This window comes from Takifugu rubripes, chromosome 4 (assembly GCF_901000725.2).
Source record: "Takifugu rubripes chromosome 4, fTakRub1.2, whole genome shotgun sequence".
Taxonomy (NCBI): Eukaryota; Metazoa; Chordata; class Actinopteri; order Tetraodontiformes; family Tetraodontidae; genus Takifugu; species Takifugu rubripes.
In genome coordinates, this window is record NC_042288.1 from 7,242,168 (window position 1) to 7,260,310 (window position 18,143).

An 18,143-nucleotide genomic window follows, 5' to 3' on the forward strand; every position below is an offset into this window, starting at 1 on the left:
CCAGCGTACACTCGCAGCTCGAGAACTGGCAGGACAGATCAGCTCTGTGTTTACGTCCAGATGCTCACAACAAAGGACAGGGCACCGCGGTGAGGCTGACATTACAAATAAAAAGCCTTCTTATTTTATCTTACGGCTGACCGTATTTTAATCACAGCCCCAGGGAGGAAAGAATGACAAACAAGCAACCGTATTGATTTTTTTTCCGCCTTTGACATATGGTTTTCTTTTTTTAAAATTGGTAAATTAGCATAGCGGAGATAAATTAATCTGCTATTTTCTATGCCGGTGGAGCGTTAGCTAGCTTGCTACCCTCTGCAAGTGTGGAAAGGGAGCCAGCAGTTGGTGGACACCCTCGGTCCGTCACACCGAAGACAATACAAGGACTTCATCATCTATTTCACAGTGAGTATGTGTTCACAAGCCACTTGTCTCTCCTTATCAAAGATAATGCTCTGGCTACACACACACACAGCTAGCGTTAATACAGAGCTAGCCTGAGCGCTCCGTGTTATTATCCTTCACCTGCCTTGCCCTACCAGCGCCTCTGTGACCGTGAGCATTTTTAACGTCGCTTCACCACATTTAGTCAAGTGCACGCACCCAGCAGCAAAGTCACCGAGCCTCTGTTATTGTCTGCTGCAGCCGCAAACTACGGATCTTCGTGGAGTTGCATGCACACGCACCCGTGTGTACACCTGTTTCAACTCAGACTTTATCTCAGTGGAAAGGTTAAGCGCCTAATGTGCAGTGACTCTATCTCTCCCTTTGTGTGTGTGTGTGTGTGTGTGCGTGCGAGGGTTTCAGAGATGAAGGTATTAGTTTACATCACTTCCAGTCTGCATGCTGAGCTGTCATGGGGTGGGAGTGAGAGAGAAAGGAACATTTCCTGATAAGGAATTAAACCAGTGCAAGGACTCATGCCATCCAGTGTGATTGCCAGTTAATGACTCCCCCCCCCATCTGTGTCTATCGTCCATCTCATCGTGCCTCTCACCCCTTCCTCACTTCCTTCCCTCCTCCATTTCCACCTTCTCCGTCTCGCGCTCCTTTGTTGCTGGTAAACTGCGATGTGATCATTTTGATGCCAACAGGGATCTAATTGACTTCCCTTTCCTGTATTGTAGTCCAGCAAATGCAGAAGTGCATTTAGCTGCTCGATCAGGATGCTATAGGCCTGCCTGCCATTATCTTTATTATATCGATAAGGCTTGGGTATACTTGTTACTGGGAAAAGACAAGAAGTGCATGTAATAGTCTTTTATTTTTGGGTAATTATCCACACACAACGCTTACATAATAAACTGGAATTTTGTGTAAGGGGTTCTTTGTCTTCATGTTAGCTGCTGACTTTACGAGCTGCTTTAAGTCTCTTTGTTGTCAGTCGCGCCCTGCAGAACGTCACAGCCTGCCACATTGTTCCACAGCCCCAGACTGTCGTAGCACGTAGATGTGGCCGATGTGGTGCTTTGAGGAGCAGTGATTGTGTCTATAGGTGTGACAACATTCCGGGCAGAACTGATGTTTGTGCCCCTGCACTTCCTTCCCCGACTGCTTGCGTCCATACAGGATTATAGCGATGATCTGGAGCTGGGGTGAAGAGCTACAAGAATCCAAACAGCTACAAAGAGAAGAACAGCACCTTTTAATAGTGAAAGGCAGGCAGAAGAATCTTTATTACTGTATATTTTTGCAGCGACTATTTAAAGTCAGCATGCTCTCAGTCCTATAAATGGTCATAACTTGCAGTGTGAAGTGCTTGGGACAGTGTGTGTGTCGTCACACAGGGAAGCTTTACACTTACGTGCGTTTGCACATTTGTGTCGGCTGGATTCTGTGTGAGTGAGGCTGACGTCTCCAGCCTGGTTCAGTAGCTCAGTTTCAGGGCGGAAACCGGAGCCCATGGTTTCAGACCGGAGCTCCGATGTCTTAATGGGGGCTCGCTGCTGGACGTACCCTTAGTGACGTGTCCGCGGGGACGCAGACCACCGCTGTCCCCGGGGTCCCCGCTCACTTTCACTCTTCTTTTCAAACAGTTTAATGGCACCAAATAGGAAAAAAAACCTTAATTCGAGAAAATGACATCATGTTTCATGACACATCTCATTATAGAAAGCATCAGTTTACCCTTGACAGCCGCCCACTGTAGGTTCATCTGAGCAAGGCCCCGTCTTTTGATGGATATTAACTGGAAATTCACAGAGGCTGACCTGTTAATACATCATCACACCACCGGTCACCTTCGCAGCACGTTAACAGTGTCCGTTCTCCGTCGGTTACGTGTCCTCACTGATCTGTCTGTTTGCACATGCCTGCGATGTGTTGTCTTAATCAAGGAGGGCCGCTCGGCTCAGTGGGGGTTCTGTGGGTGTAATCTCCCGCACAGCTGACCAGCAGACCCCCCCTTCTCGCCGTGAAGAGCCTGGCATTCTCCTCCCGCTCCGGCTTATTCTCCGCTTAGGCCGGTTAACAGGCTGGAGTTTGTGAAGGAAGATTACGCATGTTATGGAAAGTGGGTCAGACAGTGGGCACGTTTTTATGGTCTTGTTTCTGCAAAGGCGAAGGAAAGAGGTGTGCGGGGGGGCATTTATCCACCGCTAGTTTTTTCCATTGTACTTGAGGCAGCGTGTCTCGGTGAAGCCGTCTCATGCTCTCCTCTTGTCTGAAGCGTAAGCATTAGCGGAGGCGCACAAGTGCTGCGTGGGTGCTCACAATCTGATCAAGCTTACCCTCTATCTTTCTTTTTTTTTTTTTATCTATCTCCGTGGGACTTTTTTCTTTCATAAAATAAGATGTTCTCATCCACCCGGGCTGACCTTCTGTGTAAATCAGCCACAGAAGCATAAATTCCGTGTTGAACTCCCACCTCGGAACTTGGGCGGTCGGTTTTCTATTTATTCAGCGTGTTTTTATTTGAGATTAAAATTGGGCCAACCTAACTCAATAACATCAGTCGGTGGTGAACTCCAACCAGAAGTTGACCATTTTTAACACACGAGCGCAAAAGTTTGGGAATTTAATCCTCCTTTTATTACAAACCAGTGAAAAAAAGACACAAGCACCTTTGGGTTTTGTGGAAAACCCCATTAATTATTTAATATTGATATATGTGTGATATTAATGGTGAAACGGGCGTAATTTCCTGCAGCGCTTGATGCAGCTGATACTGGTGTTTGTTTAAATAACTATTCCTGGATTCGTGCTTGTGCACAGGGACGAGCACGGTCAACTGCTCTTGTCCATAAATTAATAATAAATCTCCAATTTTTTTTTCTCGGCCTCCCTCTTTTATCCTCCACCCGTGTCCTTTGGTTTATTTTCACCACCGTCGTCTTTTTGCGTCTCAGCAGCTGAACGCCGCATCGAGGCCTCTCCCCAGTCAGGAAACGGGTGAGCTGAACAGTGAAGCCGTTCAGCCTCTCTTTAAAAAAGCTTTTTCACAACCTTTTTCTGGCAACTTTATGACTTTACCGGTAAACCGCTTGAATAGGATCCTTTTTTGTAAATGTTGCGCGGGAGGAAAGTCTACGCCTAAAAAGCTGAAACAAGTTAGAGCTTGTTATTACTGGATGTTATTGGTCATGTTAAGCATAAATACCGGGACAATTAGCTCCAGTGATTTATTTAAATTAAAACTTGACCAGCGTGATTTGATTAATGGGACAAACTGTTAGGCTGAATGCTGCTGTGTGTTAAATAAAAACTGTTTATTGAAGATGCTACTCATTTCCTGCTTCAATAATGGCTACCTGAGCACCTGGACAACTCCGAACATCTGTTGAAGTGTTTGTTTTTGTGCTCAACACCTTTCCCCCAAACTGTAATTTCCCTTTATGTCGTCACCCTCACTTTTACCGGTGGGACCTGTTGGATACGCCAACTTTAATAGCCTGACACTAGGACTTGGTGGACTATTTGATGTCTTGATCTTTTGCTGAAAATGAGTTAAATCATTATTTCCAGCGGCCTAGCTTGAAACCATAAACAGAATTGGTCATTCTGAAGCGCAGACGGTTAAAATAACACGTTCACCGGTTCAGTCTGGCCACGGATGAAGAGACCGTGAGTGCCAGAAATCAAAGCAACCCATCAAAACACAAATGAGGGCGGTGCTGAGCACCAGTTTGTCTCATTCAACTGGAAAAGAACCCAGTCGTTACTAACTGGGACCAGGTGCAAAGCAATCACGACCAGGGCCGTTTCCCTTCTTCGGCCTCGGATTAACGCAACTGTCACCGACGCCACGAAGGCTCGAACGGGGGGTGGGGGGGGGTCAACGGAAACATGAATCAGCCTTCGGCGTTCAGCTACAGAAAACTCACATCGTGTGCGAGTTCCTTTGGGTTTTATTTCAGATGAATAGCGGGGATTGAGCGTGTTCTGTAGCTGCGTGTGGACGGTTAAATCACTCCTGCACAGACACACGCTGTTCCGCTGCTGTGCCGTTAAGAAGGTCACATTGCATACTTTGTTCAATCAGGAAATTGCGCCTGGCTCTCCAGCCAGTTTGTCTGCATTTAAAAGCGACTCGCAGGGGCCACCGCCGACACCACGTGCGTCGCCATCCAACATTTTTATTATTCGACCCCCCGGGGGAACGAGGCGGAGCAATCGGCTGTGCAGCAAATCACCGACTGCTCCTGTTCCTGAGGTGGTCAGAGAATTGTTACCTAGTTTTATTTACAGCACTCTGCAAACACAGGTAACCTCAATTCCCATGAAAAAGAATCTGTTTACATCAAAGTTTAGCTGTTTTTCTCCCGGGACATTCAAGCGTGTCTTTACAGCGTGTCCTTGAGTGCGGGACCTCTTCCATATCATGCATGTGCGCAGCGACACGCCTCAGGCAGCGAGTGGATATAGATTATTTTGTACAAGGCTTGCCTTGGGTTTGTGTCATGTTGCATGTCTACCTGCAGGGTATTTGTTGTCTGCGGGCATGTGCTGCTCCGCGTTCTTCTCTCTGAATCATTGATGAGGATGTAATTCGAACGGCGGCCCTTCGGTTTATTCCCTTACCTCCTGTCATCAGGAAGCCTCCTCTCGGTGCTGCTGGCGTAAGTGCAGGGCTCCTAGCTGAATATTAGACATTAAACGTAAATATTTGACACTGTAAAGGAGTCCTGCACCCTCGGGGCTGGAGCGGTGCCGTTTTAACCGCCTTTCCATCAGCAGCAGTTTACATTCCTCGCTCGCTGTCTAATGTTGAAGGTCTTTTCCTGGCCCGCTCCACTTGTTTCAGACCCGGCTGTTTATAGCTGATGAGCATGAATATTGCATCGTGGCAGCGTTTCCTCAGGTCAAGTGCTTGTTGGCGCCGGCTAAGATGGATTATTCTAATCTGTTTCTTTTTTTTTTATCAGAGCTGCAGCGACCAAAAGTAGCTGACGTGGTTGAATATTGCTCACTTCTTTGTCTAAGGACTGCCTTACTGGTAACAGCCAGCTCCCAGTTTGTAGGCAGTTAGTGGGAGCTCTGGTGGATGCCGTAGCTGTTGCTTCAGGTCAGATCTTTGTTCACCACTGTCATCCCTGTATCCACAGTTCCACCCGTCTCGGTGTTAATATTGGATCACACCTCCGGGGACGGGGGAACCTCAGGATGGCATGCTGGCTGAGAATGGCCGGGGAGTCGGGAACCCGTCTGTGTTCATCAACATGCCGAGTGTGTACATTACTCAGCAGAGCAGCTAACACGTCCAGATTGAAAGATCCTGCAGACTAAAGACTATAATCTATTTTTCTTGATTGCTGCTCAGTGAGAAATCATCACGGTCTGGTGTGTATTGATAAGGCAGACTGGAGTGCAGACCGAGCGGAGCTTCAGGAGCTGTAATTCACGCTACATCAACTCTCTGTAACACTGCAGCAGTGGTGATTTTCCTCGCCATAACGTCCGCTGTGGGTTTTATACTTCCTCTGCATGGAAATGGTTTGTGTGTGCCAGGACACACTGTGGATTTATTCTGACACAGTTGATGGGAGTTTCTGTGCGAGTGGAAATGATCGGGTCTCAGCGGGGTGGAGAACGGCCACCGGCCGAACCTTATCTCCTCCAGCGCTCAAATTCCTTTTTCCTCTTTCTTTTTACACTAATTTCATCCATCAGACAGCTTTGACCAAGAACGGGCAGCAAATTGGAAAATTTTAAGGAAAGGAGAATCTGCTCCACGTCATCAGGCTGCATCAGGTTTACCGTCTCCCCGTCCAACTGGCAGATCGGTTTCCATGTCGCCAGGGTTCTAATTTTCACATTGGGAACCAATACCTCTGAGTAAGCCGACCATGCAGCCTTACACACTGTAGAACGAACAGAACCTCTGGGCCTCCAGACCACACAAATGCAAACACAATACATCAACTGCCACATTTTAAATCACTTTAAAGTCTATTTCAGATATCTGAAGGGGTAATTAAAACTCTCACCTGCATTAAGCTGCAGTTAGTCAGTGTTGTTCTGAATTTCAATGAAGCTGCATCTATTTTTTATTTCATTTGAAACCACCTTTGTGGCTTCTCTGTCCTCGTTATCATGGCTCCTAAGTGATGATAGGCATAGTAATGGCAGGCTTAGCTGTAGAAAAAGGGTCGTTTATGTCTGGATCGGATATTATTCTCTGGGAACTGTGCTTTTCATACGACTAAGGCAGACTGCAGTTCCACCTCCCAGGAGGCCTTTCTTCTATTGTTTCTTGCTGCCGTTTGACTGCAACAACCATCTTTTCCTCGAGGGCTCGTTCCTGGAGGCCGTGACTGTTAGCACATGGATATTGGATATTACTTTTCACTTCCACTCAGCTGGGAAAGTGTGATGGCTTTCCAAAGAGGACATGGGTCAAACTAGAGTTCATCTGGAATTGGAGATCATCTCAGCTTGGTCGTATCTACTTTTCCTAATCTGTTTATTTCTTTATATACTTTTTTTATATTATATAGTATTTGTTTTCTCACGTAACCCTTACGCACTCGGAGTTGGAGGTTTTCCCAAACGCTTCTGAATGCGACCTTCAGCGAGTTTGCACCCCGCTGTTATCAGTGTGATATCGGACAATCTTGGGTGAGCAAACCAAAATAGAAACCCGACCTTGTTGTCACGGGGAGAGATTTTGTTGCTGATGTAGCATGTAGCATGTTAAATTTTTCTGAAGATTACGCCCACTCTCCTTAACTTTATCTTAAAAAAAAAAAAAAAAACCCTGCGTGTGTTCTCTTTACTGTTTTTGGTTCAGAATCAGTAAAAAATAACACGTTTTTTTAACTTCCGTGAGATGTTGCTGTTCTCGTGGGAAAGGTAACAAGGGTAGATCTTGGACGGATGAGAACGCACGGAAATGCACGGACCTGGCAGAATGGGCCGGCGCTGAAATAGATCCTCTTGTCCTAAATATGACAGAGGTGCAGAGTTCCATCCATGCTGTTTCAAGATTACAAAGGGATTATTCTCAAACCATCCTGTAAGTGTATGAACCCAAATTACTTTACAAGCCCTCAATCAGATTGGAACCAGACTTTAAGGGCTCCTGAGTGCCTGGATTTGCTGGCTGGCACAGTCACAGCCCGGCTGTAAATGTCACGCAGGTGAGTCAGCCGGTACAGTAACTTCTCACATCATGTTTTGTTTCAGAATCAGCCCTACCAGCCAAACACACCCCGGGTCCTCCTCTGCCCGGTGACAGCAGACAGTCGGCGTCCTCTGAAAACGGTCTGTCTCTTTGGTTGCAGACTTGTTTTCAACTGTTGTGTAACTGTATCCAAGCAGAACTGTTATATAAAAGCTAAACGGCTCTTTGGGACGTTAGCAGCGGGTATGAGAAAAGGAAAATTACATACGTCAGCATTGCAGTACATAGATGTTTTGGTTTTGTGCGCAAGTAACGCACAAACCCTTTTGTCTCAACTGGCTGTTGTGATAAAAAAAACTGAGCTGTGCGTTTGCAAGAGATGCAGAGATGAAAGACTAAAGAGGAGGGAAAGACGGAGACAGATTTGGTGTTTTTGGAAATGGTTGCTTTGGAGGGAGATGCGTTTGTCTGCTGCTCAACATGAAAGGAGGAAATGAGATCTCAAAGGCTCTCGCTAGCGATCTACTCCGAGGCGACATTAAAACATGAAAGGTTTAAAAAACACCCTCAATTTTAGAGGAAGCAGTGAGAGCCGGTATGACCTTAAAAAAGACGAGCTTTGACAAAGCTGGAGAGATAAGCCTATTCCTGCCTGTTGATGTGCTGTACGTACGCAGCTAACATGAGGAGAGAAAACATAAGCCACTATGCAATACAGTAGTTAATGAACAAAGCAATTCCTTAAAAATAGATATGTGACCCACTTACTTTACACATTTTCTGTCCTATCATTTGCTCACGTCCATCCCTGGCCACCTCTCATGTTTTGTTTTTGAATCCTGTTCTGAATTCAAATCATTGCAGATTCAGATTACTTTTTGGTAGATTACTTTTTAGGACAGAGCAAAACATTTCCAAATGATTGTCGGCCATTTTGATACAGTTTCCTCAGTTGCTGAAGTAGCCAGCTCTGTTTTCAGCTTGTTCCAGTATTATTGTTGCAGTATTATCAATGAATCCACATTGGAACCTTAAACCCTCACTCCAGTTTACCATAACTGACAGCGTGGCAGCACGTAATCACTCAAAAGAAGGATCTTCTGAAGCTACCAATGCAGATCTATGTTTGTGACCCTTGGAAAATTCTCTCCTCCTTATGTTGTGCATTTCCACACTCCTATTTTAACTGCAGTGTCCGTGTCCCACAGCTACACTCTGACCTTTGGCATAATGTATGCTAAGTAGGACAGCTTGACACTTGCACCACAGCCTGACTTGTGATGCATTCGAAAAGGGGAACTGCAGCTGTTCCCCTGCTTCCCTGTTAAAGTGAACACATGTGCATGTTTGCCTCTGTCCTGTGTGTGCACGTTTGTTTCCGTTGCGTTGTGCTCTGTTGGCAACCGGTGGGAATGTCAGGTGTCGCCCGCGCCGCCTCGCAGTTCAATTTTATGAGGGCTTTGGCAAGTGTGAGATTGCTGTTCCCGCTGTCAGCAGCATTCTGTTACGATCCCTGACCCCGGCTGGCAAAGTCAGTCTCCCAGAGTTCACAAACTATTGTTGTAGGTTTGTGTATCTGGGTAACTAAGCAGCCGCTGGCATGCAGCCACGCCGAACTGTGTCATGCGGAGTTGCTGAGAGACTCTCGCTCGCACACACAAAATACATACGTTGTGCACTGAATCACCAGACTTTGAAGGCATCGTTGAGGGTTTAAATAGCTATCAAACTCAAAGACAGAACTTGATGAAATCCGGCAGCCGTTACTATTATGAACAGAGAATATTTGCAGGCCTTTAAAGTTTAAAACAGATTAAAGATTAAAACAGATCAGTTTGATGGAAGTCCCAGTGTTTAATGTGTTCCACTATTTCCAACCACAACAGTGAAATCCTCCCTGTGCTTATGGCCCAGTGTTGGGAGATGATGATCAGGGCAGACAGTCTTTTGTAGGAGCAGCCGCCTTGAGACTCCCTCTGTCTGGATCTTTGGGTAATCAATTCCTGATGAGCCGGAAGTTCGTCTGATGCAGAGTTTTACATCCACGCAGTTAGGAGCAAAGGGGAGCAGGTGGAGCTCAGGCCTCACACTCCTGTGTTTCATTTTTCACCTTAAATCTCCTCCAAGAACTGCCACCTTATCGCGGTGGAGGGGTTTGAGTGCCCTAAGGAACCTAGGAGCTATGTTGTCGGGGGCATTTTGCCCCTAGTAGGGTCTCCCAAGGCAAACTGGTCCTAGGTGAAGGGCCAGACGAAGAGCAGTTCAACTAAGACCCCAATGGAATGTTAATCATTTTAGTAGACAGAATTTTCCAGGTGCAGCTAACTCTTAAGGCCATGGGTGTCAGTCGGGAACGGGTGAATTGGCCTCTTCAGAGGCAGGAACTCCTGGGGCATGTCAAGCCAGGAGGTGACCCTGAGGCAGACCCAGGACCCAGGACCCAGGACCCAGGAAAAGCTGCAGTGACAGCAGAGAAGCTGGTCTGGGCTACTCCAACACCACAGCACCTTGGCAGTGTTTACAAGTTTTCATATGTAGCAGCACAAACCAGTATCCTGAGGCGTATTCTGTTGCTTATACATGCACACAAGCAAGTTTAAATGTGTCCTGGTTAATATATGATTTGAGATTGGGGGAGTGGTTTTTAAAAAAAAAATCTAATTAAATTAAAAGGATATTAAAAATACTCACTGAGAGGCTTCGCAGTACCCCCTCTGCATTATTCACATGGGCCATTTGGCATCAGGAGGAGATGATCCTGGACGGTGATGAGGGTGTGCAGACTGGCAAACGTTGGGTTGGCTTTGCAGGAACGACGGTGCGTTTTCATCAACGGCATCAATCTCTCAGTGAGATCATGTAACGCTTTAAGAGGCGTCCTTTCCGTTGCTGATGCCTCACAGATGCTTGTACAAACGATGCTTTCATCCCTTCTGAATAACACCCGTCTGACATTATGTCTGAAATATTTGCTTGGAAGGCCTCTGGATGAACTTCTCCCACTCGGCCTGATGGGACTATATCCGCCTTCCTGCCCCTGCCCCCTCTCCCCCACTCATCATCGAGACACTTCGCTTCCTATATCTTATTCATGTGTGGTTTTGCATTTGCTTTGCAGAATGGCACTGTGGGGATTGTAGGAGAAATAATCGCCCTCGAATGGAGACAGGAAGTGCTGATTTTCTACTCTCTGTTCCACTTTTCTAATAAGGAAAACCATAATTGAGCGACGTGTTGATCGCAGATTCATGTCGTTTTGTTTTTACAAGGTCTGACAGCCCGATGTGTCCTTCGCTAACATAGCTTTTTCCTCGCCTCCTCTCAGTCATGCTCTTTCTTTGCCCCCCGCGGTGACTTCCTGTGTATTTAAAGCTGTGTGGTTGATTGCATCCATGACACCAGGATTTACAGAAAGTTGACACTGATGGACCAAGATTAGTAAAATGAGTAAAATGGCAACAGTTTGGATGACGTGTGGGAGGCCTTCTGGGCTGACATAAGATTTATTTTCTGTTTCTTATCATTATCTTCCCTAAAGTTAAACTTCTCGGTTAAAGTACAAAATCGAGATAGCTTGAGTAAACACACTAACATTTGCACTCTTCATCACTCTTCAGGGCAGGACAAGTGCTGCTTCCAGAATTGGACGCATGAAGCATGAGAGGGTGGAGCTGAGGCTCAGCTGACCTTTTCCCTTCCTTCTCCTCTTCTCCCCTGTGCTCCATTCGATCGGCACTTCCCCCTCCCGTCCCCACCTTTCTCCTTCCTGTCTCTCTCGCCTTGTTGGAGCTCACCCCCTCCTCCTCCTCCTCCTCCTCCTCCTCCTCCTCCTCCTCCTCCTCCAAACCTCAATCAGCCAAGCCCAATGTACTCCCCAGAGCAGGAGAACATTTCCACCACCGCCTCCACCAAAGTGCCAGTGAAGTATGGAGAGCTCATTGTGTTGGGGTAAGTCGCAAATTACAGATGCTGCTCACTACATCCGTGAATAAAACCCCATTTTTATTTTCTTTCTAGGTTTCGTTACACTTTCCCCTTGTTTTACTTGTGCGACAATTAATAGAAATAAACCCTCATTCAACAATGTGACCCGATGAGATGAAAATCTCACGTTTTTCCTGTACACGTCACTGCAGCCTGCTGTGGTTGACACTTTCCTGAAAGTAAATTCAGACCACACAGCTCTCAACAGGCGATGCTCATAACAGGCTGAGACAGAAGCAAAACGCTTCTCCTAACATTCAGCTAGAAATCTAGAGTAGGCAAGCTCCAGCTGTAGACTCAGGCCAGGGAATTACATCCCTTCGAAGGCTGTGCCAGATGGATAAAGATTAACGTTAATCTAGCTTTAATCACAATTTTTAGGGGAAAAATATACAGGATTCTTTTCTTATCACAACACTGTTTCTTGTCCACTTCCAAACGTCTTCACGGACAGGATCTGCGCGTCATGCCCATGTCTCGACTATTTTAGACCCCGTTTTGATCAGCGTGGAGCCTGGTTATGTTTGTGTTGGACCCAGTCGCTGCAGTTCCAGTCCAGCCAGTGTTCCTGATACAGAGCCTGATACACGAAGTCACTCTGAGTGAACACAACAACCTTATGTAATGAGTGATGAAGCTCTCTGCCGGTCATTACATAATGTACCAGCATATCATAATGGCCTGTAGAGACAGGGATATAAACTGTGAAATGGGAACCGGAAGGCAGCACTTCTCCTTGGAACATGATAAACCACGTACAGTAACAGCGTAGATGAGATCAGTTAGGGTCAGAAGCAGCAGCGGCCTCTCTTCATAAACACCTTGTAGGTCTTTCCCTCCTGAGATTTGAGTCCTGTCCACGCGCTGCAACCGTAGGAACAAAAACCTTCTGCTCCAGCCTTCATCTTCAACACACAACCACACGCTTTCTCCAGCGAAGGACTTTATCACTTCTGTCTCCTGTTTATTCCCCAAAGAGCTCTTCCACTGTACAGCCCTTCTCCCCCAGGAATGCAGATGTGGGATAGAATTCGCACGCACACCACGCGCGCCGAACACACACACTTTTCACGTCCCTCTCACACACACACGGTTACACATTTCAGCAGCTGAAGTTTGTTCTGTGTTGTGAAAATGTCCTGAATGGAAATGTGCTGTGAGCAGTAAAAGAAGATATTCCTTTTTTTTTTCTTCTTTTTAACACGGAAGAACCCCAGTTTTCCGCTTTGCTTTTCTTTTTCCGTTGCTAGTTTTTGAGTGTAGGTCCGGCCAAACATATTAAAATGTCAATATGGGCATATTTTACTGGTCGACATCCACAGACACATGATAAAAAAGCCTGTTACGGGTGTAGTGAACACTGTAATTACAGTTACGTACAGTAACTGGGGCACTGTCACACTAAGCAGTGCAACATGAAAAACCACACCAAAAAGGCTTTTTCCTTTTTTCCTTCCTTTGTTCTCCTTTTCTTCTTATCATCATTACAAGGCCTTGAAAATTTAGGATTCTCTGGTTATATGTTCAGTACCTGCTGAAACTCCTCCTAACGCTCTTGGCAGCTGTGGCAGACCCACAAACACTAGACAAGACCTCAGCAGACGCTGTAACACGCTGTAATTGCTGTAAAGATTTGCCCTTTTGCGAATGTTTGTGTATGTATATACGCTAATGTCATTACTGCCCATGGAAACCTGGGTTTGCACTGCCGGCAGACGGCCCTGCCCTCTCCAGGATACGGGATAAACTTCACCATGGTTATGCTCTCGCCATGGTTACTCCTCCCAAACGTTGCTGTGGCTCTGCTGTCTCTCCATGGTTACCCAGAAACCCTTAAAAAATGTTGGATTTCTGCAGATCTGCTCTCCTTGAGCCACATTTAGTTGTGGGATGGACGTTCTTAGCGCTCGCTCCGCTTATTAGAGCGTGTGTTTTTATTTTAAGTGTCTGATTAGTCAAGAACAACTTTTCAGCACAATGGAAGCATTGAAGTTCCCCTTTTTCTAGGTATCCATGGTCACAATGGTGATTTTTTTGAGAGCACAGCTGGGTTCTTTTAAATTTGCAGTCCATCACTGGATTTCTGAGAAAATCGCACTAGTTCTAATACCGTGAACGCTATCTTTGACAGATGTTTGGGGCTTGATACATAAACACATTCTAGAGGACATCACCAGTTAGAATTGCCGGCTTAAAAACAGAAATTTATCAAGCTTCATCCCGGATTTTGAAAAACTATGAGTTTGCTTTAACACAGCGGGGTCTCAGAGAAGCCATAAGAGTTCACAAGTCATGTGGATGTCATCATACTTTTATTCACATGCTGTGTTTATGCACATGCTGATGTTTATAACACTGCTACTCTGGTACCAAAACTGTCAGAGCACATGGGCTAAGCTGTGTGCAAAAATAAGAGATCCTTATAGGGCATTAAGCAGTGGGATGGAACCCCGAATCATTTTTCAGATATGTTTATTCCTAGAAATGCAGAGTTTTTGAATTTTGGAGCGTGACACCACCCCACACAATCTTCAAAACCGATCTGTTATTGAAGTGGATATCTCAGGTTTTATGAGCGTGCCTGACCCTGGTGTCTAAGCACAAGGGTTAGATAGCAACACTATACAAACAGTGTTTTATGAAATGTTTTCTCACTTCAAGAGACATTTCTGTTTATTCCTCCCAGCTGAGCTGTGTTTCAGGATAAATTTGTCCCTTCACTTGTTTATTTTCTGAGCTTCCCTGGGAATATTTAGGGAGGGAGTTGTTGTTTTATGGGACATAATGTGTGTGTCTGTGTGTTTTTGTGTGTGTGTGTGTGTGTGTGTGTGTGTGTGTGTGTGGTGCATGCATGGTCCTCGCGACAACAACAAAATTCTTTAAGCATTTTCCACAATGACTGTTTTCCCAAGTATTATATAGCTGCTCGGACTATAACGCCCCATTGTTTTCTCTGTGTGTGTGGGTGTGTGTGTGTGTGTGTGTGTGTGCGTGCGTGCACATGCAGGTATAATGGCTCTCTGCCCAACGGGGACCGAGGCCGACGTAAAAGCCGTTTTGCACTTTACAAGAGACCGAAGGCAAACGGGGTAAAACCCAGCACAGTTCACGTTGCCTGCTCTCCACAGGCAGCCAAGGTAAAGCGTGCACACACACACGCACACTGCAGCAATCCGAGTTTTTTTTTGTGCATGTTTCACGCATATATGGAAAGCTATCACAAATATTAGTGCAGTTGCAACAGAATTACTTTTACACACCGGCTCAGAAGGCCTTTGTAGGAATTTGCTGGCAGCAGATGAACCCTCCCAATTCAGGGGACCGGATCTGTGTTGCACCACCAAAGGCTTTAGAGAAAGTTAAATTGCTTTTTCTTCTGCGCTACAACACACCCCATGGTCAAACATCAGCTTCGCTGAGTTTGCAGCAAACAGGGCAGCGGGCAGGTACAACACCGCTGAGGTTTAAACGCTGTTTAATCAGTGGTTTTATGTAATGTTGGGAACGGTTCCCTGGAAGGCAAATTACACATTCCTCTGTTTCCATCATAAGTTATAAAAGATCCTTCGTAATCTATCCAGTTTACAGAGGATTTATCGGGCAGTGGGTGTGGCGGCGAGTGCTCCTGCCAGAGGCTGGACACGCTACGTTCCTGTGTTGTCTGTTCATCCCATTCCCGTGAATGCCGAAGCGTGGAAACGCCTTGTGGGAATGGCTTCTAATTTGGCACAGATGTGAAGAAGCGATTGAAAAGCGCTGGTCAGAGACGGACAGATGCTCAAATGTTTGCAGTTGAAGCGATATAATGACATTCGGCACGTAATGCTTTGTTGTCCACTACTGAGCGGATCATTTGATTCATCCATGTGTCTGAAACCGACGTGAATGAGGAAACAGCCTTTGGGTGGTTTGGATTGACAGACAGGAGGTTGTAGACGGTGTCTAAGAGTGATATTATTGAAGGCTTGTGTATATTTTATGTGATGAGCGTGTGTTTAAAGATAATCTACACACCGTATTTGATTTTCCTCCTCTTTCCTGCCTTCCCTGGATTAATCTATCTCTCCTCTGTGTCCCTTCAGGCCATCAGCAACAAAGACCAGCACAGCATCTCGTACACTCTGTCCCGCGTCCAGATGGTGGTGGTGGAGTACACCCACGACAGCAATACAGACATGTTCCAGGTAGCATGTCTCGGCTTTGATCGGGATGTGAGATCGGTTATGTAGCTTCTGCTCTCTGTCATCATCATGACAGCAGTCTGGAGCAGTGAAAACAATGATTTGGCCTGTGGATTTAGCAGCGCAGATGGCTGTGTCTGTCTGGAGGCATTTAAGATCCTTTAAAACCTTCAGTGCCAATTTACATCAGCAGCAGAAGCATCTTCAGGTAGTTCTAAAACAAATGTGATCATGAGCAGCCATTAGATCATTTGTAGCTTGCACACACACCCATTCAGGATTCATAGCATTGGTGTCTTTTATAAAAACTTTCTCTCTCTCTTTCTTTACCAGATCGGGCGGTCGACAGAGAGTCCTATAGACTTCGTGGTGACTGACACGGTGGCGGGCAGCCACAGCAACACGGACACCCAGTCGGTCCAGAGCACCATCTCCCGATTCGCCTGCCGAATCAAGTGCCAGCGCACGCCGCCCTACACTGCGAGGATCTACGCCGCCGGCTTCGACTCCTCCAAGAACATCTTCTTAGGGGTGAGCGTGAGATTCACACGAGTGCAGAGATGAAAGACTCAAAACCACAGGAAATCTGCTACAGTTGGTTTCTCATCCTGTTGAGTCGAGCTGTTGGGGTACGGTGCTATTGAGCGAGTCAGTCATCACAGCTCGATATCCTGTCTTATTACAGGAGGGTTTGATTAACTGCTGAGAGCTCTGTCTTCATGTTCTTCAGGAGAAGGCCGCCAAGTGGAGGACTTTTGATGGTCAGATGGATGGGCTGACCACCAACGGCGTGCTGGTGATGCACCCTCGCAACGGCTTCAGCCAGGACTCCAAACCCGGCGTCTGGAGGGAGATCTCCGTCTGCGGCAACGTTTTCACCCTGCGGGAGACCCGCTCGGCCCAACAACGAGGAAAAATGGTGAGAAAACGTTGAAAAAGTTGAGCCGAGTCTCGAAACGTTAGGTGTTGTTTGCCGACTGTTTGCTGAGAGGCCGTTTGATTACGAAGCTGGAATATCCCCCAAAACTCCAGAGGGCAAAGGTCAAGAGTCAGAAGATAATTCTCTGAAGGTTCATCAATCTGAGTGTCTCCCGGAATATCACTGTTTACCTTTATCATGGAGGTTAAAGGTCATGACTGACTCTGGTGGGAGGAAAAAAAAACCCTTATCACAATTTTTCACACCCTCACAAAAAGACTTCAGTTCCTTTCGTCCAACCTCTACTCTGTTGCTCCGATGTGCTGATTCTGATGCTGCAACAAGCAGCAGGGGGTCGACCTGAGGCTGACAGCAGCAGGAGTTTTCCTGGATGCCATCTCCATGGAAACAGTAGTGCATAACAGCGTCTAAAGGGCATCCTCCAGCCGATGTGGGCCTCCGCGAGCCAGTTGCGACACGTTGTAATCTGCCTGATTGGATTTAAGTCCCCGTTTAATTAGGTGCTTTCCTCTCCATCGTTAACTCCAGGGACCGTCACCACGTCTCCATTAACGTCATTAAGCTGTCTCTCTATCTGCAGCCACGCATGTTTGAATCTGCCGCACAGCAGAGACGAGCGGCTCTCTTATCTCCGTGTGCAACACACACATGCGTTATTCATGACCACAGAAGCCAACAGAGGGTTCACAGCTTAGATCACAGCGCTGGGAAAGTACCTATCTTTGGTAAATGATGACTGAGTGGGAACCTCAGTTAAGGATCGTGAGTAACAAGCACTGGGCGGTAAACTAGGGTAGAATATGCAGAGACATAAAGGTCCTAAACTGGCATTTAAACCTGGAGCTCTCACGCTATTAAGAGACTCCTAGTAAATCCATCCAACACAGCAGATGCTTTCAGGAAATTAATTATCTTTTGGTTTTAAAATGTTAAGACTTTGCTGATTAAGAGAAAATGTTTTAAAAAAAACTGCAACTGGGGTAAATTGCAACTGCAGCTCACTGGGGTGAGGGATGTCCTTCTGCACCTGGATACGAGCTTCAATCCTCCGTAACCACGGGCGCACGCAGCCACTCACAGTTGTGTGTGTTTGTGTGCGTGTGTGAGTTTCATATTAAACTTTAGCATCTGAATTAGCATTGCGCTACGAGAAAACATGAGCAGCTCTGTGCTTATGCAGATGTGAAGGCGTGTTGAAGCTCATCTTAAGGGAAACCTTAAGATGACCACATCAGTGTTGAGCTGATGCCATAGAACTCCCCAGAGACACGCAGTCACCTCAGCACCCACGCTGGCGTCAGTAAACCCACCGGAGACCCTCAGAGCCGCTCCTCCCCTCATTTGTTTTTGGGTTTTTTCACCCCTCTCTCCTTCCTGTCTGGATGAGACTGATTTGTTTCATTTTATTCAACTCATTCATTTGTTGCTGGCAACGGCGGCCAGGGAGGAAAATGAAGACGCTCTACTGCCACCTATC

General features: G+C 46.4%; 1 protein-coding gene across 3 annotated transcripts in view; it reads left to right on the forward strand.

The window, feature by feature from the left end:
• peli1b (pellino E3 ubiquitin protein ligase 1b) overlaps positions 1-18,143 on the forward strand; it is a 21,405-nt gene continuing 3,262 nt past the window's right edge. Inside the window, exons 1-7 of one of the 3 annotated variants that reach the window (XM_029835438.1) lie at positions 1-405; positions 7,624-7,701; positions 11,179-11,509; positions 14,553-14,682; positions 15,628-15,729; positions 16,060-16,257; positions 16,457-16,645. In XM_029835438.1, the coding sequence (XP_029691298.1) occupies positions 11,427-11,509; positions 14,553-14,682; positions 15,628-15,729; positions 16,060-16,257; positions 16,457-16,645 (702 nt within the window). In that variant the 5' untranslated portion in view covers positions 1-405; positions 7,624-7,701; positions 11,179-11,426. Of the gene's footprint in view, positions 406-7,623; positions 7,702-9,668; positions 10,380-11,178; positions 11,510-14,552; positions 14,683-15,627; positions 15,730-16,059; positions 16,258-16,456; positions 16,646-18,143 lie in introns of those variants that run through there. The other 2 variants (XM_003963809.3, XM_029835439.1) reach the window with 2 other exon arrangements.